The sequence below is a fragment of the Rhineura floridana genome, chromosome 1 (assembly GCF_030035675.1).
Source record: "Rhineura floridana isolate rRhiFlo1 chromosome 1, rRhiFlo1.hap2, whole genome shotgun sequence".
Taxonomy (NCBI): Eukaryota; Metazoa; Chordata; class Lepidosauria; order Squamata; family Rhineuridae; genus Rhineura; species Rhineura floridana.
In genome coordinates, this window is record NC_084480.1 from 90,285,527 (window position 1) to 90,308,320 (window position 22,794).

Here is a 22,794-nt window from a genome sequence, read left to right on the forward strand (position 1 = left end):
ACTGTGTACCTGTATGTCAAACTCAAAGATGGAGATTCATCTCTAGGAATGTCCTGGTTGGTTATGAGACAAAGCAGATTGCCTTTTACTAATCCATAGTTAAAAGATAATATAGGTCCAGTTGATTTGGGGTAGGGCTGTTTTACAAAGTAGATTCCAGTTTTACTCTTTTATCAATTACTGTAGTGGGGATGACATATTTGTTACATTGGAGGTTTATTTTTCGTTTAAACACCTGATTTAAGAGATAGAACCCTTTGATTTGGGGGACTAGTCTGAGAAAAGGGGGCTACAATATACCTCTCAGGCAGAAACCAAATGGTTTCCATGTTCTTTTATGTGACATGGTCAATATATACGATGTAGTTTTGATAAGACCCAGGGATGGAATTAAAGGAAGAGAAAATGAAGAAGTTTCATGATCTTGGTGTAAGTCTTAACTCAATGAAGAACTAATGTTTAATGAGGAGTAAAATTATTCAGGGGTGTTACCAGAGAAAACCAATCAGTATGGCTGGTGATTTGAAATGAGAGGGGTTTTATATTAGGGAAACACACTCAGAAATTGAGCTTTCTTAGGTTACTTTTTCTGTCCTATCTTTTTTTTACAGCTTCTAGCTTACATTGGTTTTCCTCCATGGGTATTTTTATTCCTCCTCCAAGAGAGCCTTTGCTGGCTTGGAACTGGCTGTCCATTACCTACCAGGCCAAGTTCACGTTTCTGGTTTCGGTGTACAAAGCCCTGTACAACTTGTCAACTCCAGAGTTTACTGTGTGTTTGCAGCTGTTAGCATTTCCATTTAATTTGCATAGTCCACATGACACTACCCTTAAACAACACCAATATCTATGCTTTCCCCCAGTAACTCTGGGTTTACCTGATACTGGGATAATTTGATAAGTTGGGGGAAATTGGGCTCCAAGCAGCTCCACTTGGGGTCGCAGACAATTTGTTTTTGTGGTTTTGGTGGATGGATCAATCATCACTTTCTGCTACTCCCCTTTCCACGCCCACTAGTTCCTCAATGATTTCATTTCTTTTCCAGCAGTGTTCATAACTATCTTCAGAGTTCTCCTGAATAGGGAGCGTAGCCTTATATATCCGCCCTGGATCCTTGCCCATCTTGGCTGGTGAAGGCCGGCAGGGCTGTAACCACCGGCTGGGCCAAAGAGGTGATAAATGCCTCCTTGAGAGAGGGAGTAGTCCCTGGTAGTCTCAAGGAGGCAGTAGTGAGACCTCTTTTGAAGAAACCTTCTTTGGACCCAGATGTTTTGAACAACTACAGGCCGGTGGCGAATGTCCCTTTTTTGGGCAAGGTCTTGGAACGGGTGGTCGCCGGCCAGCTCCAGGCGCTTTTGGATGAAACCGATTATCTGGATCCGTTTCAATCCGGTTTTAGGCCCGGTTTTGGCACCGAAACAGCCTTGGTCGCCCTGTATGATGACCTTTGTCGGGAGAGGGACAGGGGGAGTGTGACTTTGTTGATTCTCCTTGATCTCTCAGCGGCGTTTGATACCATCGACCATGGTATCCTTCTGGGGAGGCTCGCGGAGTTGGGAGTTGGGGGCACTGCTTGGCAGTGGCTCCGCTCCTACTTAGCGGATCGTCGCCAGAAGGTAGTGCTTGGGGGAACATTGCTCGACACCCTGGACTCTCCATTGTGGAGTCCCTCAGGGGTCGGTCTTGTCCCCCATGCTTTTTAACATCTACATGCAGCCTCTGGGTGCGGTCATCAGGAGTTTTGGAGTGCGTTGCCATCAGTACGCTGATGACACGCAACTCTACTTCTCCTTTTCACCTTCTTCAGGTGAGGCTGTTGATGTGCTGAACCGTTGCCTGACCGCGATAATGGACTGGATGAGAGCTAATAAACTGAAACTCAATCCAGACAAGACTGAGACACTGTTGGTGAGCTCTTTACCTGCCCAGATGGTGGATGTTCAGCCTGTTCTAGATGGGGTTACACTCCCCTTGAAGGAACAGGTTCATAGTTTGGGGGTCCTTTTTGACCCTTCCTTGTCGCTTGAGGCTCAAGCGGCCTCGGTGGCGCGGAATGCATTTTACCATCTTCGCTTAGTAGCCCAACTACGCCCCTATCTGGACAGTGACGATCTCGCCTCTGTTGTTCACACTCTGGTAACTTCTAGATTGGACTACTGTAATGCGCTCTACGTAGGGCTGCCCTTGAAGACCGTTCGGAAACTTCAGCTAGTGCAAAACGCGGCAGCCAGGTTGTTGACGGGGACCCATTGGTCCGCGCATATAACACCTGTCCTGGCCTGCTTGCACTGGCTACCTATTTGTTTCCGAGCCAGATTCAAGGTGCTGGTTTTGACCTATAAAGCCTTACACGGTGTGGGACCGCAATATCTGATGGAACGCCTCTCCCGCTATGAACCTACCCGTTCACTTCGTTCAGTATCTAAGGCCCTCCTCCGGGTACCAACCCATCAGGATGCCCGGAGGATTGTTATTAGATCCAGGGCCTTTTCTGTGGTGGCCCCTGAACTATGGAACAGCTTACCTGAGGAGATACGCCTGGCGCCTACGGTACTTTCTTTTAGGCGCCAGGTTAAGACCTGGTTATACCCCCAGGCATTTTAACGTTCATGTTTTATATTCAATGTTTTTTACTCTACCTTGTTGTGACCTTGTATGTTTTATTGTAACTTTGTATTTTAACTCTGCTGTTCACCGCCCAGAGAGCTATTCGCTATGGGCAGTCTATAAATAAAATAAAATAAATAAATAAATATATTTTCTTCTTTTGATCCCTCAGATTTGGACAAAACTAGAAAACTGCATAAGAACCACATTAAAAATTTCTACACCAGCTATTGAGCAGCAATCTGAAAAGTGTATGCTGAGGATTTACAATTACTTTCATTTCTTTTCTAGCCCAGCTCATAACTATTTCCTGCATATAGCCTCATATATATGTACCTTTTGATTCTTCAGATTTGCACAAAACCAGAAAACTGCACAAGCAAATTTGTGCTTTTGTGCACTTCCTATGCAGAGGAAATTGGTTGAAAATAAGGTGTACACACTGCTATCTGTATTCGAGCCCTCTGGTACTTAATTGGCATAATAGAATCAGCAAACACAGCAGACAAACACAAAAGGGAATGCCTACTCATATGAATGGGAAAAATTGAGCTTGCTTCTCATATACAAATTCAAATTTGTGTGGGTGTGCACTACTCTGGTCTAATTTGAAAGGGGGGTAGTGGATTAATAGCTAAATAATGCTCAAATGTGAACAAGCCCTAAATTAGTTTGCTACCTCAGGTGTGTTGGAGGATGCAATCGCATCACTTGTATTGAAGCAAGATTCAGCTACGACTCCGGTTGGCTTCTTTATGTGGAATGGAGAAGGGTGCTGTCCTTGCCTCAAGGCGGCAAAATGTCTAGGGCTAGCCCTGCTAAATTTTCATCTTCAGACTTTGGGCCAATAAGAAGGATCATCAGTATTTTATACCTCACATTTGTTTTTAAAGTACTAACAACAGTAGGAAACACACTACCTATGTGGAGGAGAAATAGCTTTATTTGCAGTGAGGTTTGTGATGTTCCTGAATTGTAATGTAAATATGGTAAGTGCTGGTTTAATATAAGACATATGGTAAGTGGAGTGAGTGAGGAGGGGGAGTACATGGGCTGTAGAATGCTGGATGATTGACTGAGCATTTGAATGGCTGGAAGTATAAATGAGAGGATGACAGTTGAGTGTGGTGGTGGTGTTTTGGTGGTGTTTTGTGGTGGTGTTTTGTGGTGGTGTGTTGTTGGTGTGTTGGAGAGGTTGGTGTGGAGAGTATAAGGTGGTTGTTGAGAGAGTGAAATAGGAGTTCTGGGGCAATTATTAAGAAGTAAAGTACATAAGAGAACATATATGAAACCATACACTTGTCAACAAAGTCTTAAGTAATTTGTTATTTCTAATGCTTAATAAATATTTCTTGGGTTACAAAAAGCCTGATTCTTCAGCTGGGATACACAATCCAGGGGGGATGGCAGAGTAACCAAGGCTGAACAGTAATTGTATCAAATGGTGGCAGCGGCGGAGAAGATATTGTATCCAGAACCACAGAGAAACCCAGAGCTGTAAGCTTCAGAGGCAAGAGGCTGCAGGGGGGTTTGGGAATTACCTATACCCATAGACACAAGGTATCGAGATAGCCAGGCAGAGACTAAGGCACAGTCTATAGGCTATAAGGGATACAGAGGGTTGGGTAGTGAGGCCTAGCAGGGGGATCTTTTGAGATCTGTGCCAGTGCGGTGAAAGGTAAAAATAAACCTGATGTTCCTGACTGGGGGTGGCCAGAGGTAGGCTACACATCATAAGGTGGGCCTGACAGTGGTAAGACATCACTAGTGGTCACAGGCGGGGAAGGACATCACAAGGTTCTCCTGAGTTTTAAAGTAATGAGGAGTGTCATTCAGAATTTTCAAAGGGTTAAACATTTCATAACGGTCAAAAAAGTACTGATTCCACTCATATAAGGACACCCACCCCATCTTTCATGGAAGCATGAGATGAAACAGTAGTTCCGGTGATGCCAAAAAAATACCTACAAGTCGAGCTTTTGAAACTCGGAATCCAGCAAATCAAAGGCTCCTGAAATCATGTCCACTGCTTGGTTACGCACAGAATGAAAATCTTGGAGCTGAGGTGTCTGGGTGGAAAGCCATTAGTATCAGTTAATAGGGCTGTTATAAAGGTGGATAAATGAAGAAAAAGCTTTTATAATGATTCATGTCTCTGCTATGATGAGTGACAGCAGTCTTTTACTGTTAGCCTCCCCCTCCCCCATCACAATCTGCTCCTTAGCCTAATAGATTCTTCCTTGGTGGTGGTAATCACTGACAGCACTTATTACAAGTGCTGTTACTGCAACACTGATTCAGAACCAGTGGCCCATTATCTTGTTCTGTCATTCAGTCCTACCACTGAATCAACTCTGCTACATATTAGTAAATGTACTGGTAAATCTTGCTTTGCTTTTATATTTGATTATCAAATATTTTGTTCCAGCACTTAAAGGCAATAGGGGAAAATTTTGGCATTTACTTAATTAATAAAGTTATTAATAGTCATTAACATAATGTAACTAGTCTTTTAAACATAATTCCTACTGCTTAACAGTCATTTCTCAATGTTGTGCTAATTCATTCATTTGCCAAGGAGTATATTATGTAGACAAATATTTAACTGGAAGTTTAATTGCTAAGTAAATTAAGTACAGAGCAATTAATCTGCTAAGTAATGGTGATAATGAGGAAATCTGGGAAATCTTTATAAGAAATTATTTAAATAATAATTAAATGGGTCCCTCCAGCAAAGAGTTTATCCTGAAATTGCATTTGAGTAAATAAAGTTTTTCAAGTCACATCTGCAGGAGACAAAATGCGTAGGTCTCAGACTAGATAGGCAGACTTTCTCTTGCAATACTGGAAGAAGTACATAAAACAGACCTGATGGGTTTTGGGAGCTCTCTTACATGTCAAGCAGGGCTGTGTTCAAAAAGAATTCATTTGTTTATATTTTAATAATTTCTTAAATGTTAACCCTGCCTTTTGGTCCTCTAGCGTGGGCATATGGGCAAAAGTGATCCAGCTGAATTAGTGCCTGGGCTTCAATGCTTACACATCAACAGACTGCAGAATCTAGTGATGGCTTTTTCAACAGCATCTCAAGGACTATCTGAACAACCCTGATATGTAAGCAACTATGCCCCTGGATTTGTTTGTTTACAATATTTATATATAACCCTTAATCAAAACTAATCCCAGATCAGTTTAGAACAGGTCTGTGGACCACAGGTGGCAGAAAAATCAATAAGTGATCTGCCAAGACTCTCAGCAATTTTCAAGTGGTCTGTAGGAAAGAAACATTTGGAAACCACTGGTTTAGAATAATGTAACACTTTGTTATATGTGGGCTCTTAGCTGCATCATATACCACATGGTTAACATGGAGACTTTACAGGAGAAAAATATTTTTTATACCTGCTTTTTCAAAATCTGAAAAAATGAACTACGTCTACAAGCTGATCTCAGAGCTAATTTTTGTACTTTTAAATTTTTTTCTCTTTCCCCTGCACTTCTGCTTTGTTAACCGCTTGGTTAAGAGTTCTGGAAAACAGTCTGCATCTGTACTGGAATTTATTTCAGATGCTTTAATTGTTTTAATTGCTTGTGAGTTTGCTGCCCTTGGCTCCTTTGGGAGGAAGGATAAATGCAATAAAATAAACTCAAAAGCATGCCACACATCTGTGACATTTTGATTGCCCCACATAAAAGTATTGGCCAACCAGGGGTTCTGGAGTTGTTGTTTTATGGACCAATACAGCTTCTTTTTCTTCTTTTTCATCTGCTTTTTCAAGGGGCAATTTCCACTCTTGCATGTGTAGTGATAAAGCATGTAAACAAAAGCACAGGAAGTGCAGGTGTGGATGTGTCAAGTGGGGAGAAGGTCATGCCTCTCCTTGCTGGTACTTCCCCTCTCTGCTCCATGTCAGGCCATATCACCAATAAATTACCATGTTCTGGGAGGGAGGGAAATCAGAGATACTTTGGTGCTGAGGCAGAAATCCAAATGAGGTGGTAAAAGTATAATAACCTTTCATACTACCCCAAAAGCTACCACTTGAGACAGGCCAGTATTTTTGTACCCAATAGCATGGATTGCCAAGGAGGTGGGCAGGAAATGATGCAGAGTATGGAAAAATTTGTCTTCCTTTGAATTTCTGTTTGCTGGGGATGATGGATGACACTCTTGATTAGGGATGACACATCCCAATGGAAGGAACAGGAAGGGTCCACTAAAGCCTTTTGCCATCTCTCCAGGGGGAGGGGTCATCCCTCTCACCAGACCAACTGGCAATGCAGACAACTCATCAACCCCTTGCTGACATTCCAATGTCAACTCTGTCAATGACTGAAACCTATCTGTTGAGAAACTGTACTGAACAGAAAAAGAGAAACCAACAGGGAACAGAGAAGCACAACAAAAAAAGGGCTTAACCACACCAAGGTGGAATAGACACCCCCACAACCAATGCAGCACAGATGCAGAAAAGACAGACCCCCCCAAAAAAACATATGTATGACAGTGACAGGAGCCATAACCCACACCCTTCAGGTTGTTAGCAGAGGAAGGAGAGCTGGGTGGAATGTCATCCATCATCCCCAGTAAACAGAAATTCATGGTAAGACAAATTTCTGTTTTTGCCTGAGGATGGATGACATTTCTGATTAAGGATATAACTGAACAGTCTCCAAGACCTGGGTGCGCTTCCTCTGCCCCTCTCCTCACTGCCTTACAGCCTTCTGCCGGACTTACCTACCAAAAACTTTAGCCGATGATGAAAATGTACCCAATTTATAGTGTCTCAAGAAAGTGTGAGGAGAAGCCCAAATTGCTGCTCTAAAAGTTTCCAGCACAGGAAAGCTATTCTTAAAAGCAGCTAAAGCCCCAACACTCCTAAGGAAATGTGCAGTAGCCTGTGCAATGCCAGATAGAACTGGGCTATGGCTTCCCTGAACCACCTAGAAAAGGAGGAAGAAATCTTCTTCCCAGTCGAAGGGTTGGCAAAAACCAGAAACAGAGACTCAGTGTTCCCCAAGTCCCTGGTTCCCTCTAGATAAAAGTGTTGTGTCCTGACATCCAAAGGGTGCCACCTGCACTCTTGTGAGCATGAAGGGTATCACCACCTCCTGGGACTGATGGAACACTCTGTGGGACCGATGGAGCACTGCGTTGATCTTAGGCATGAAAGATGGATTGGGTTGCAACACCACCTTATCAGGATGGAAAAAATACAAAGCTGTGAATAGGAAGACCTAGCCTTTAACTCTGACACCCTTATGGCTGATGTTATTGTCACCAGAAATGCCATCTTAAGAGACAAAAATTACTGAACAAGTGGCCATCAGTACAGTGAGGATATAATTCAAATCCCAAATGAGAAACTGGTGCACTACTGGAGAGAAACCAGGGCCAAACCTTTCACGAAATGTTTGTAGATGGGATGTGAGCACACCCAACCTAGCTAGCACTGCTTAAAATGACAGCCTATATTTTAATGGTGCTGCAGCTCAGCCCCTTAATCACGCCCTCCTAGAGAAAAAACTCCAGCACATCCTTAACCTCTGGAGCTACTGGGTCAGTTCCAGAAGAGAAGCACCAGGAAGATGCTTTTGTGGTCCCTGCCTGTTCCTTGCAATAGGAGGCATTATCCTAATCAGAAATGCCATCCATCATCCCTGGGCAAATATTACCTCTCTCAGTGGGTGGGTGGGCTATCATTACTATTACCTAACAACAATCTTTTCTTTTCTTTCTTTCTTGGAAGTTCTTGTGGAAAAACACTAAGAAAAACCAACCAAGCAGAAATCCTAGACACATATGACAAATCCATCTGGCAGGAAGTCTTTCTTTTTTAATTACCATGAGGCATGTGTGGTGCAGAAGGAAACATGCCCAAGGGATTCAGCACACTTATTTTTGCCTTGTTTATCACGAATGCACCTGAGATATAATGTCACAGCATGAAACATATCCTGCCAATCCATAGTTGCTCAGCTGCAAGGGGAATGATAATCTCTCACATTCCTATGTCCCAACAACAGCAAGGATCTAATATTATACTAAGACATTTATAAAGCCCTTGACCAGGCAAAACTGAAGTAAGGCACTTACTAGAACAGGAGGTGGAGGAGAAACTGATCCAGTCAGCAAAGGAGACTCTGTCAATTCATATTTCACTTTGGGGATTTTAGTGGGAATAAACCTGTACATCCAAACACAAACTTTTTAACAAAGTGAATTTAGGATTAGACTAATATCACGTGAGATACAGCGAGTGAGTGTTAGTGAAGGTATTTTACCGTCTTTGCTAGTTATGTGTATAATTGGAGACAAGGTTTTAGAAAGCTAATTCCTTGAGGGAATCATAGCTGTTCCAGAACATGTCTCTTATCTATATACACTAGGAGCAGCTGAACTGAGTAACATTTTGCAAGCAGCTGTACTTTAACTGAGCTTTTTGTCAGAGTTGTCCTTGAATCCTCTTTGTCTCCCCACACCCCACAACATGCCTCTTTAAAAATGGCTCCTCTACACAGTGGTTTAGTGTGTGTTTGGTGCTATTCACATTCCCTTTTAATTCTCTGGTTCACTTGAAGTTACTGGCAAACAAGCTATCACACAATTTCCTCCCTGTAAATTTGTGTTAACCCAATCCTGATAATATGAAAAGGGAAGGAATCTAGCCTCTAGTGCTTGCAGACACTTTGCTCCAATGCTTTTAGGTGGATATGTCAATCATTCCCCTCTCCATGCCCACTCCCTCTTCCTCCCTTCTTTCATTTCCTGTGGGCTGACAAACAACTGCTCTCCCCAGTCCTGCAAGCTTTTTAATGTTTTTATGTTGCTGCCTTTTTTCTTTCCCCCCCATCTTGTGCACAAAAGCATAAAAATGCTCAAAGATTTGTATTTCAGCTGTATTGTACCAGTGAAAATACAAATAATCACACTTCCAGGTTCTTTTTTTAAAATGAAACTGGTAGAACAAACTGAGCATGCTTAGTTGTCAGGTAACCAGAGGGAGTGGAAATGTTAAATTAGAGGGTGTGGTCATTAGGAAACTGTGTGATTGATCCTTCCCCTCATTGTGAATAAAAAACACCGTGTTTGCAGCTGGTATTGAACTCTTAGTGTGGACGGTGCAAATAGTAAATGGAGGTAAAAACAGTGTCTGTAGTACGAAGTAATGCTACCACGTGGATAAGCCTGAAGTCAGGGACCTATCCTTTTCTTTGACATGATCAAGCAATTTCTTTCATCAGCACCCCAGTATGTAAAAAGGAAGTCTGGCAGATATTTATTTATAGCCAAATGTAGTTGCATGTGAGTAATTGGATATGCAATTTTGAAATTGCACAGATAATCAATCCATTTTAGTATTGAGCCCGTAAGAAAGCCAAAACCTTTTGTTGCACATGCAAAAAAATGAGATTTGAGCATTGGATTCTAACACGCCAATACCAAGCTCATTTTCTTGCCACATATTTTAACACTATTTCCATGTTAAAGCTGCTTAGAACTGCAGCCATTCCTGTATTAGTGTATGAAAGGTGAAGAAAAGCATATTTGCCATTAGCTAGAAATGTCATTATGGTCTCCATCATTCCCTTTGTCATTTTATTTATTTAACAAAATTTATATACCTCTTGAATGTAAAAACCTCTGATTTACAAAAAAACATTAAAATTATCAATAAAATAGTTTAAAACATATTTAAATAATTAAAACTGCTACAAACAAAAAAAGTAAAAACAGATTAACATCTCTGTGTTTGGATAGGCTTGACTAAACAAAAAAGTGATAAATTTGCTTATCTAGTCCAGTCAATAGGTGGAGGTGTAATCTCTGTCATGAGTTTTCTGTCTGGTTCTTGTAACTCTTTTAAACAAGAACAAATCATACCAACTGAATATAGTGGAAACTCTTAATGTCCAATGCCTTGTTGCAAACATATGTTGTTCAATATAGGAGGATGGCATTATAACCATCAATGGGTGTGTTTAGCAAATGGATAGCTGCTTCTAGTACGTTACAGAACTTGACTGCTTTTCTTTGCTATATAGGCAAAATGGGAACTAACACCCCCATGAAACAATTTACTAGAACTGTGCCTTCAGCCGGTGCATTGGGGCCAGTCACAGCCAGCGCTACCACTATACAACTATACTGTAAAAGAAGAAGGAGGAGAAGGAGAAGAGTCCCAAAATCATGTTTGGCTACATATGGATTCCATTTCTGAAAAAGCTGAAGACCACTACAGAGCCTGATCATGTCATTTTCACTCTTCTAAGAATCCTTTGACCAGCTTTGTTGCAAACTTTTATATGGTTTGTTTTGTAAGATGCAACTGTGAAATGATTTGCATGGATTCTGCAGGTAAGTGCATTACATGCAGTTCTGAACATTATGCAGAATAGTATGGGTTGAGATATCGTTTTTGTAAGACTGAACACTTGGGATTGAACTCAAAATCTTTGGAAGGATATTCACAAGGCAATCCTAGATTGCCAGTAGATTGTCACTGGAGCAGACATGGGTATTGTCTGAAAGCACACGAGACTACCACCTTGCTGAAGTAAGCAGGTCTGGCTCTTGGGAACTACATGTATGTCACTGCAGATTCCATTGCAGAACGTGGGGGATGTAAATATAAGAAAATAAATAAAATAAACAAAAATCTATGAAGAGTAACATGGCATTAAGGCAGAGGTGAGTTTATGACTTATGGTTTGCTTATAATTGCCTTTGCTCTTCTGTATCATCATTTTTGAATATCCCAGATTGCTTTTAAAAATTATTATATGATGGTTTGCTTCTATTTTACCTTGTTTTTCTCATTGTTGGTTTATTATATTCTATTGCTTTTTTTTTTAGATATTGTGATTTTTGTTGTGATTTTTTTTAAAAAAACTTAAGAATAGGGCATAAATTTATTTTAAAAATAGCTGCAGAAATATATTTGAAACATGGTAGGAAAACTACAATCCTAGTCACGTCTGTGCAGACGTAAGCACCTCTGATGTTACTGGACTACAACTCTCTTCATCCCTGACCAGTGGCCATGCTGGGAAGGACTATTAAGAGTTGGAGTCCAATAACATCTAGAGGGCCACAGGTTTCCCACCCCTGGTATACATGTATGCAGCCTAATGGCACAATCCTATATATGGCTGCTCAGAGGTGAGTCCCATTGAGTTCAATGGGGCTGATTTATAGACAAGTGGGTATTTGTTGCAGGCTAAAGCCAGCAGGAACAAGTCCAAACTCATGTTAAGATATATGGAACAGGTTTTCTTGCTATTAGATTCATACAGTACCACCTTACAAAAATAATTGCTGTTTCCTACCGTTTTCCCTCTGATAATGGAGAAGAAAAGAAGGATGACAGAAACAATACCTGCTGCTTATTCCCTGGATTCCCAGTTCTGAAAGAATCCCCTTCATAACTGAAAAAAACACCGGAAATTAGTTCAGCACTATGTTTTGTTTAAAAAGAAATTAACAAGCTATCATGGAATCATCAAGAAAAAATGGAAAGACTATGTGATTGCAATTATATGCACCATATACAGTTTTTAAATATTAGCAGTAGTCACAAGAAAAACATACAAAGGCTTGCTTGGCAGCTTCTGCAGGTGATAAATGAGAGAAGAGAAAACTTTATTGCTTTCTTCCTCCAAGAAATTAAGATTGTAAACATATACACATTTAAGTGGTTGTAAGCCCCACTGAAAATAATTGGACTCACTTCTGAGTAGATATGTATAGGATTGTGCTCTAATAAACAGAAGCAAAGTGTCCAGATCATAAGAAGTAATTGTTCCACCTTTTTGGTACTGGTCAGACCACACCTGGAATGCTGTATCCGCTTCTGCATGACACGTTAAGAAAGACTTTGACAAACTGGGACGTGTCCAGAGGAGTGCTTATCTCCATCCTATGAAAAGATTCACCTGCTGATTTTTGCTGATGAAAATGCTGTTATGGGCACAGAAGCTGGTCAACACAGATATTTGCTTGTCTCAACTAACCCTCTTCCCATTAGATCTATGCTGCACAGCGTGCAACAAGCAGTGGGCAGGTGTCCCACAGAAAGGTGCTCACAGAGCACATAATGTGAAGCAAGGAAGACTGGCAAACCACATTAAACAGAAGCCAATAAGCGTAACTGACCTGTTCAACCTGTTTTTAAGGAATATCCTTTTTCAGCCCTCCCAAATGACTGCTGGGCATCTTCTGAATATGTCCAAAATGCATTCAGTGAGTCTCCCAAAGAAGGGCTCCACTGTATGCCATGCAAAAGCCCTGCTCTGCAAAGGTTGAACTGAATGCTCCAGAATAGTCAGCTAAATGAACTTTTGGATTTGAAAGCATCTTAATTCAGTGATATATAGCCTTCCTGAGGACTTTGTAGGATTCTCTCCTTGTATCTTTCATTATTTATTTTTATAATATTATAACCACCTTAGGTGCCTTGGCAAAAAGGCAGTATATACATGCAATAAATAAATGCTGTTGTTATGTGCCTTCAAGTCGATTACAACTTAATTAATGTAATTGTACTGCCTTCAAGTCGATTCTGACTTATGATGACCCTATGAATAGGGTTTTCATGAGGCTGAGAGGCAGTGACTGGCCCAAGGTCACCCAGTGAGATTTATAGCTAAGTGGGGATTCGAACCCTGGTCTCCCAGGTCGTAGTCCAACACCTTAACCACTACATGGCCCTATGAATCAGCAACCTCCAATAGCATCTGTCATGAAACACCCTGTTCAGAGCTTGTAAGTTCAGGTCTGTGGCTTCCTTTATGGAATCAATCCATCTCTTGTTTGGCTTCCTCTTTTTCTACTCCCTTCTGTTTTTCCCAGCATTATTGTCTTTTCTAGTGAATCATGTCTTCTCATTATGTGTCTAAAGTAGGATAACCTCAGTTTCATCATTTTAGCTTCTAGGGACAGTTCTGCTTTAATTTGTTCTAACACTCAATTACTTGTCTTTTACGCAGTCCATGGTACGCTCAAAGCTCTCCTCCAACACCATATTTCAAATGAGTTGATTTTTCTCTTATCCGCTTTTTTCACTGTCCAACTTTCACAATCCATACAGAGATCAGGAATACCATGTTCTGAATGATCCTGACTTTAGTGTTCAATGAAACATCTTTGCATTTGAGGACCTTTTCTAGTTCTCTCATAGCTGCCCTCCCCAGTCCTAGCCTTCTTCTGATTTCTTGACTATTGTCTTCATTTTGCTTAATGACTGTGCCGAGGTATTGATAATCCTTGACAAGTTCAATGTCCTCATTGTCAACTTTAAAGTTACATAAATCTTCTGTTGTCATTAATTTAGTCTTTTTGATGTTCAGCTGTAGTCCTGCTTTTGTGCTTTCCTCTTTAACTTTCACCAGCATTCGTTTCAAATCATTATTGGTTTCTGCTAAGATTATGGTATCGTCTGCATATCTTAAATTATTGATATTTCTCCCTCCAATGTTCACACCTCCTTCATCTTGGTCCAATCCTGCTTTCTGTATATGTTCTGCGTATAGATTAAACAGATAGGGTGATAAAATACACCCCTGTCTCACACCCTTTCCGATTGGGAACCTATCGGTTTCTCCATATTCTGTCCTTACAGTAGCCTCTTGTCTAGAGTATAGGCTGAGCATCAGGACAATCTGATGCTGTGGCACCCCCATTTCTTTTAAAGTATTCCCAGAGGTTGGAAAAGTTACTTTTTTGAACTACAACTCCCATCAGCCCAATCCAGTGGCCATGCTGGCTGGGGCTGATGGGAGTTGTAGTTCAAAAAAGTAACTTTTCCAAGCTCTGAGTATTCCATGGTTTTTCATGATCTACCCAGTCAAAGGCTTTGCTGTAATCTATAAAGCACAGGGTGATTTTCTTCTGAAATGCCTTGGTTCCATTATCCAATGTATGTTTGCGATATGATCTCTGGTGCCTCTTCCCTTTATCAATCCAGCTTGGACATCTGGCATTTCTCACTCCATATATGGTAAGAGCCTTTGTTGTAGAATCTTGAGTATTACTTTACTTGCATGGGATATTAAGGCAATAGTTGGATAATTACTGCATTCCCTGGGATCCCCTTTCTTTGGAATTGGGATGTATATGGAGTGCTTCCAGTCTGTGGGCCATTGTTTAGTTTTCCATATTTCCTGACAGATTTTTTTCAAAATTGGGACAGATTCAGTCTCAGTAGCTTGTAGCAACTCTATGGGTATGGCATCTGTTTCTGGTGATTTGTTTCTTCCAAGTATTTTAAGAGCAGCTTTCACCTCACATTCTAAAATTTCTGGTTCTTCATCATACGGTTCCTCCATGAATGAATCTGTCATTCTGGCATCTCTTTTATAGTGTATTGCTTTCATCTTCCTTTTATTTCATCTCAGTCAGTCAGTGTGTTCCCGTGTTGATTGTTCAACATCCCTGCTCTTGGTTTAAATTTCCCTTTCATTTCTCTACTCGTTCCGAATAGGGCTCTTGTTCTTCCCTTTTTTTGTCCTTTCTGTTTATATACAATAGATATTTTAATAGTTCTCATTGTCCCTACATACTAGTTGCTGTATTGTTGCATTTAGGGTTCTGTGTTTCTATCTTCTTTTGCTTTTGCTTTACTTCTCTCTTTAACCATTTTAAGAGTTCATTCAGTCATCCATTGAGGTCTTTCTCTTTTTTTAACTAGAGGTATTATCTTTTTGCATTCTTCCCTGATAATGTCTCTGACTTCATAGTTCTTCTGGTTCTCTGTCAACTAAGTTTAAAGCCTCAAACCTGTTCCTTATTTGATCTTTATATTCTTCTGGGATGTTATTTAAATTGCATGTTGGCATTATGATTGCTTTGTTCTTCTTTAGCTTTACTCTGATTTTCGATACGACCAGTTCATTACCGCAGTCTGCTCCTGGTCTTGTTTTCGCAGAAAGCATGAAACTTCTCCATCTTCTGCTACCAATTATATAATCAATTTGATTCCTATATTGCCAATTTGGTGATGTCCCCATGTACAGTCATCTTTTCGGTTGCTCAAAAATGTGTCTACAAGAAACAAATTATTGACTTCACAGAATTCAATGTCTTTTTCCTGCTTCATTTCTCTCTCCTAAGCCCCATTTCCCCACAATTCCTAGTTCTTCTCTGTTCCCTCCTTTTGCATTCCAGTCCCCCATGATTATCATCACATCTTGTTTTGGTGTGTGATCAATTTCTTCCTGTACTTTTGTCTAAAGTCTCCCCAGTTCCTCTTCTTCTGTGTTTGCCGCTGGAGCATAGACTTGGATGATGTTTATGTTAATAGGTTTCTCGTTTAATCTCATTATTACTTGCTCAGACCTTGCGTTGTAGCTCCTAATTGCTTTTGCTACATCACTTCTCACTATTAAAGCAACCCCATTTCTTCTTAATTTCTCATTTCCTGCATAAAATATTTTGTCATTGCCTGATTGAAAATGTCCCATTCCTGTCCATTTTAATTCACTCACTGTAATGTTGATATGTTCCATTTCTTGCTTGTCAATTTCTAACTTTCCCTGGTTCATGCTTCTCACATTCCATGTTCCTATTGTGTGCATCGTACAACTCCGGACTCTCCTTTCACATCTGTGCGCATCAGCCTCTGGGCTTCTTTTCGGCTTTGACCCAGCTGTGTCATTAGTCACAGCGCTACTTGTACTTGTCCGATGTTCTTCCCCAGTAGCTTGATGAGTGCCTTCTGACCTGGGGGTCTCATCTTCCAGCACTATCTCGTGTTGCATTTTGGATACTCTGCTCATAGGGTTTTCGTGGTGAGAGGTATTCAGAGGTGGTTTACCATTGCCTTCCTCTGAGTTTGGATGCATCTTAGTCTGGTGTCTCAGCTTTGACCATTCCGCCTTGGGTGCCCCTGCTAGGAGTCTAGCCTCTTGGTCTAGACTCCTGATGGCTTTGCTCTCAGCTTCTTCAACACTCTCACCACGTTAAGGTGTGCATCCTAGAGGGGGAATACTATACTTTTAGAATCATTTATTTTAATAAATAAACAAATAAATGAGTCTAAAGGTATAGTATTTTCTTTTCTTTTTCCCACACATTTTATTCTGACAGAGTGGTGACTAAATGCTAAAATGAGATACTACCATAAGCATTGTTGTAGTCAAAAATGACAGTTTTGCGTTTAAGCTCCCCTTCTCTCTTTGTAACATCTAATAGGTTTCATGACTCCAGAAAGACTTCCACAGTCAACAATGCAGAAAGTGGGAATACAAAGTGGGAAAGAGCAGAATATCACAATGTCACAATATGAGGTTAGTTCTGCTAAATGTAATAGAGAACTACATGTGCAACTATTGCTTTAGTATTTAGTATAATGCATTTAGTGTAATGTCTAGTTCAGCCCCAATGCTGATATGCTGTATTCCATGGGGTAATTTATTACTCTGTCCTACAGGGTGAAATGGTGACATTTATTCTTCAGGAATGCATGCTTCAAGAAGTGTTAAATGGCTTTCAGTAAAGCCATAAATTATCATTATTTCTGCACTATGGAGAAGTTCAAATCAAAGTATGTTACTTGCATTATATCCATACTGCTAACCTTATGGTGTTCATGGCTTTTATTTCTCATAATTTACTATGCGAGATCTAGAAGTTTTAAAAAAAAATATCCAGTGTTTACAGCAAAATAAAATTGACAAGTTACATTGACATTTTAAGCCTTTGATGCATAAATGTAGTTGACTAAAGACAGGAGGTTCTATAATGGATTTCCAATATTAATCATTTCTACAGTGGTTTTAATGTTCAAAGTGCTTTTCAATAATTATTGCATTCATTATGTCAGCAATAATCTTTTAGATCCTTTTTCTCTAATAATTTCTTGATCATTCATCAGACATGGAGTAGTAGCAGGTTGCCCAATTAACTGTAATTTATTCTTGTTTTTCTCCTTTGCTTAAAAACCTGTTCTATTTTGATTTATTGATTGATTTAAAACATTTATATCCTGTCTTTCCTTAATGAGCTCAATGTGGCTAACAAATAAATTAAAACAATGAGTGATATCCAAGCCCATTCCACTCACAGATGGACACAACTGGATGTCATACATAATTTAAAACCTAAAAAACATTAAAATGGGCAAAATAACTTCATTGATTTCAATGGTCTCTTCTCAGTACGACTTAGTTGAATATCAGCACAGTAATAAAAAAGTTTTACAAGAACAATAAATGCAATAAAGCACTATAACCACAGAAGAAAGCCAGAAAACACAAACAATTAAAAATAATTTAATCATAACAATAAAAAGCACGTCAAAGAGAAAGCAACCATTCACAGACCCAAAGCCTTCCTAAAAAGGGAGGTTTTGACCATCCTACAGAAGGCCATTACAGAGGGGTGGAACAAGTTCAAATATTTCCCAGAGTCATAATGTGTCTGTGCTTGCAGGCTGAATGCTCCAGCATTTTTCAGATTGTGTGTGTGTGTGGCCTCAATTGAGTAGACCAGGGGTGGGGAACAGAAGCACTTGATGGAGGGAGAGGGGTGAAGATGGCGAGAAGGTTGGTGCGGAGCCAATGCACCTGAAGAGCCAATCTGGAGCTCCTGCTAGTGCATTTGCACCACACCGATCTCTCTGCTGCCTCACCCCTTTCATTCCTGGTAAGTAACACAACCCATCTGCAGGGAAGTTAGCATAGTGGCTCCGCCCATCCCTTATAGCCAACCTTCCAGGAGCCACAGTCGTGGGATGACAGTTGGCAGAGCCAGAGGCAAAAGTGGGCAGAGCAACAGATGCGACTCTTACATAGGCTGCATTCCAGCCACACAAAAGCCAGAGGTTTTTACATGGTTAGACATCTGTCTCCTTTCAGGTAAGCAAGAGGTATTATCATCATTCAAAGACACATTCTACATAGGTCTGGTGATGGGTGTGGCCTGGCGAGAATGCTGAGGACTAGACAGAGAGACCTAGAGGACCACATTTATCCCCTGGGCCTGAGGTTCCCTATCCCTGGAGGAGAGGAGAGACAAAGCATGGTGGGAAACTCTGCAGTACATGTAAAAAGATTACATGTAAAAGCTTCTAGGGCTGTAAACACACTAGTCACTGGATCAAAGCGTTTCCATTAGCCACACCCAGAGGGGGGACAGGTTTATCTGCTGAGCAGTTGTGAAATCTCTTAGAAGTGATTAAAAAAAAAAGCACTCAAGCAGCTCCTCCAGGTTTTACAGGAAAAAGAGGTGGGGTTTGAGTATTGTTGTGTGCACTGGTTTTCAGAAAAGAGAGAGAGAGATGCACTGGAACCTGCAGAACAGTGAGTGTGTTTCTACCCTAAGTCAGGGCAATCAGTATCAGGACTACATTGCTGATTATGCTATACAGTACAGGTTTCTGTCATGAGTCAGTCTAATAGAATGCGTTCAGGTTAGGAAGGGTTAAATGCCCTCTTCCTTCCCACTGTGGCCCTGATCACACCCCGCTCCATTGCCAAGTGGCTGCGATTTGCAGTTTTAAAAAGATACACACAACATTAATTTTTAGAATTTGCAGTTTTAAAAAGATACAATGTTGAGCCACATGTTTAACATTATGTGGAGTTTGTCCCCAAGCATCATTCTTGAAAACCCAGTTTCTCCTCCCTTCTGGGACTTGTTCTGTTCTCAGATACCTACATCAGCTTGTCATTTATTTACTACTACTGAATAAATGTATATCTTGCCTTTCCTCACAAGATGGCAAATATAAATATAAGAACTTATTTATTTATTAACCAGTAGTTCCCAAACTTCCCCCCCCCCACACACTGACTATTTGAAAACTGCTGATCATCTTGGCGGGCCACATAATGATATTTCTGCCTGTTGTAGCCGTTGTAATGCACTGTGCTAGGTACTGTATGATTTTTAATTGTATTTTTACAGACATACCTGCAGATCATGTGAATGAAGCTTGTGGACCACTAGTAGTCCACGGACCACAGGTTGAGAACCCCTGAACTAAACAACATACAATAGCAGTATATAAATACATAGGGTGATATCCAGTGTGATATGAGTGGACTTCTGGTTGCACAACATGACTTTCTATCTCTTTCTTCCCCCCTGCAGCTCCCCCAATCTGCCCTGAAGGGTCTTCCAACTGTCTAAAACAGTTTTGGGAGACGGAGGGGGGGCAGAGGAGGAGAGAAGGGGAAGTTCCATTGCACAAGAGGAAGTTTCTTCCATTTGCAAATGGGCATAATTGTCACCCATAATTTAAAACTTCAACAACAACCAATAACTTTAAGATAGCCACCAAAGGAAACAGCAATCAGCCCAGTTAGACCATAAAATACAGCACAACCAGAACAGATGAGCTGGGAAAGGGTGCACCAGAAAGTCCCGCTCAAACATTTGAAGCATGTGCTCTATTATGGCATTGATTAGGATTACAATCTTTATCAGATAAGGAATGCAAAATTGTAGGAAGGCAGATCACACGTAAAAGTGTCAATCAGGTTATAATGTAAACTTAATGACACAGGAACTTGGGAAGGTGCCTTAGATGGAGTCAGCCCCTGGCCCTTCTACTCAGTACTATCTATATTCTCCAGGGTTTCAGGCAGGGGTCTCTCCCAGTCCAACCTGGCAATGCCAGGGACCAAATCTGGTGCCTTCTGCATACAAAGCAGATATTCTGTCACTGAGCCACAGCCTTCCACTGCTGCTGCAAACAAGTCATATTATTCCTCCAAGTATAGTTAACTTAGATTTATAGGATGCAGAAATTTACCTTTGGTGAAATCAGTTTTATGTGGCCGAATGCATTCTGCTATATTGATTCACAAGAGAAGCTGGTAGAGCATATTCAGCAATGGAACAGGACAGTTAAGGAGGTTGTAGACTACTTTTCCTTGGAGTTTGAACATTTTTCAAAAAACCTGGACAGGAGCACTTTACGTGAAACTTGAAAATTTACTGGGTACTTTCCAAATGTGATTTTATAACTGCAAAGCAGTGATGGCTGATGCCTCACTTGAAAACTGTGAAGCCAGGTGATGAAGGGTCACGGGCCCTTTTATCATTTATATAAGTGATAAGTTGCCATCAAAAACTAAACAGATGCTAAAGAAACTTACTAGGTTGTCTGTCAGAAGGATTTATCAGTTTCATTCCCATTAGATCATTGAATTCTTTTTCATTTATTCCACCAAAGATATAAAGCTATGAATACAGACAAATAAACACACACAATAGTGAATTAGCTTAATATGCATTAAAACAACAATAACACAAATCACATTTATGGAAGCTCATGTTTCTTTCCTTGGGAATAGTCACTGTGGAGGCTTTGTCTCCCAAGCCCAAGCTACTACAGATGTCCACCAGCCTCACCCTAAACTGTAGGCAAATCCACACTCTGAAATTAGACTGTACATGTCAGTTTTTGCTGCCATTTGCCAAATACTGGGTTGCCTTTCATTCAAGACAGGAAGAGGGTTGACTCAGGGTTGAATCCCCTTCCCCTGTGGTCCTGATCACTTCAGTAGGGCTTACTCCCAAGTAAGTGGGTTTAGGATTGCAGCCTTAATCACTAAATTCCCATAATACATCCAGTATAAGTTTTGGAAGAGGGATCTAGTAGTCACCATTATCTATTTCCATTTTAAAGCTCAGCATATATATTACATGATCTACTGGTTTGTGCTCTGTATTTATTCAAAATATGAAGATCTGTTAGAATCTCTCCACTGAGAGAGGCTGAGAAACACAGTAACATTCAAAGAATGGCAGATTTTTGGCTTCAGAATGATTTTCACTTACATGGCTATGAAGGATAAATGCTATATGTTTCTGTCTGCAGGCAGGGGGGATTCCTACATAAAGTGGCATCTTCCATTTCATCCGTGCTGTAGAACACAAAAGAAACAACAACAACAAGATTCACTGACAATAAGCTAAACAATGAGTCTTTCCAATGGGTCATGCCAGAGGTGTTCTTAGTAGTATAAATATCTCCTGAGAAAACTTCTGAATATATGAGCTTTGTATAATTGTTGTAGAGCATGCTAGAGAAGCAGTAGTAGTAAAAACAAACAAACTTCAAGGGATCTGTAAAAAAACAACAGTGAGTTAAGCCCCCATTTGGGTAGCAAAAAAGATAAAGGAAAAATCCTTTGAGAAAGATTATTGTCTAGTTTTTACAGAGTGTGTTCAACATGACTAAAGCCAACCAACCACCTTCAATCCAAATACATGCCACCAATGTTATAATGAAATGAATTTGTGTAAAACAAGCCGGAAAGGGCAAAGGTTCAGGAACAGAAGATGAAAGAAAAGCCAACCTTACCACAACAAACCTGACACCTATATAAATTGTCTTTCAATTGTCAGTTCCCTCAAAATGTTTTATAAATCCCATGAAGAATAACAACAAAGTAGTAGATTATTTTGACTCCTTGGTCTTAGTCAGTGGTTCCCAAACATTTTCCCCATGGACTAACTGAAAAGCGTTGATGGTCTTGGTGGACCACTCAGTGATTTTTCTGCTGGTTGTAGCAATCATAAGGCACCGAGCTAGGTGCTCTATGACTTTAAATTGTATTTTTATAGCTTCTTTTATTTCTTATGTTGACCATTGAACTGTACTGTCACTGAGTTTATTTTCCATCAAGTCTGCAAGTCTGGAAATGTTTTATTTCTTATTGTTGACCATTGAACTGTACTGTCACTGAGTTTATTTTCCATCAAGTCTGCAAGTCTGGAAATTTGTAGCTAGAAGGAGTTATGTCTTTGCCCAGTCTGGGAACGGACAGCCAAGGCCGTTGCCATGGTAGCATCAAGATAGATTGGGAGAGTTCTAGCAGCTATCTGTGTTGAGCTGAGTCTTCTGTGCCATGTCTTTGAACTGAGAACTTCTCTCCTGGGGGGGGAGCAACTCTACATGTAACCTTAAAGCCTTAAGCCATAATGTCTTGCAGTAAAGACTCTTAACCTGATCTAATGCCTCTGAGAAGTTTCTTGCTCAACTTAACTCCAACGTAACGTATGCTGTGTCACGCAAGAACCGCCACCATCAACAGGGTTATGGGCCCAGATCCACAGCGCGTTACACAGGAGTAAGTGGCTGGTCTGAACAGCAGACGGAGTTCCAGAGGGCAGCTTGATCGATTGTACCAGACAGAGGTGAGCAACATGGCTGTAAACCTGTCTGGGGGAGGCT

General features: G+C 40.6%; 1 protein-coding gene across 1 annotated transcript in view; it reads right to left on the bottom strand.

The window, feature by feature from the left end:
* The window catches only part of LOC133376984 (actin-fragmin kinase-like), a 106,307-nt gene that overhangs the window by 17,087 nt on the left and 66,426 nt on the right, over positions 1-22,794 (bottom strand). Inside the window, exons 12-16 of the mRNA XM_061610141.1 lie at positions 21,396-21,481; positions 20,711-20,795; positions 11,989-12,037; positions 8,706-8,796; positions 4,577-4,677 (exon numbers count right to left, since the gene is read on the bottom strand). Of these exons, the coding sequence (XP_061466125.1) occupies positions 4,577-4,677; positions 8,706-8,796; positions 11,989-12,037; positions 20,711-20,795; positions 21,396-21,481 (412 nt within the window). The remainder of the gene's footprint in view (positions 1-4,576; positions 4,678-8,705; positions 8,797-11,988; positions 12,038-20,710; positions 20,796-21,395; positions 21,482-22,794) is intronic.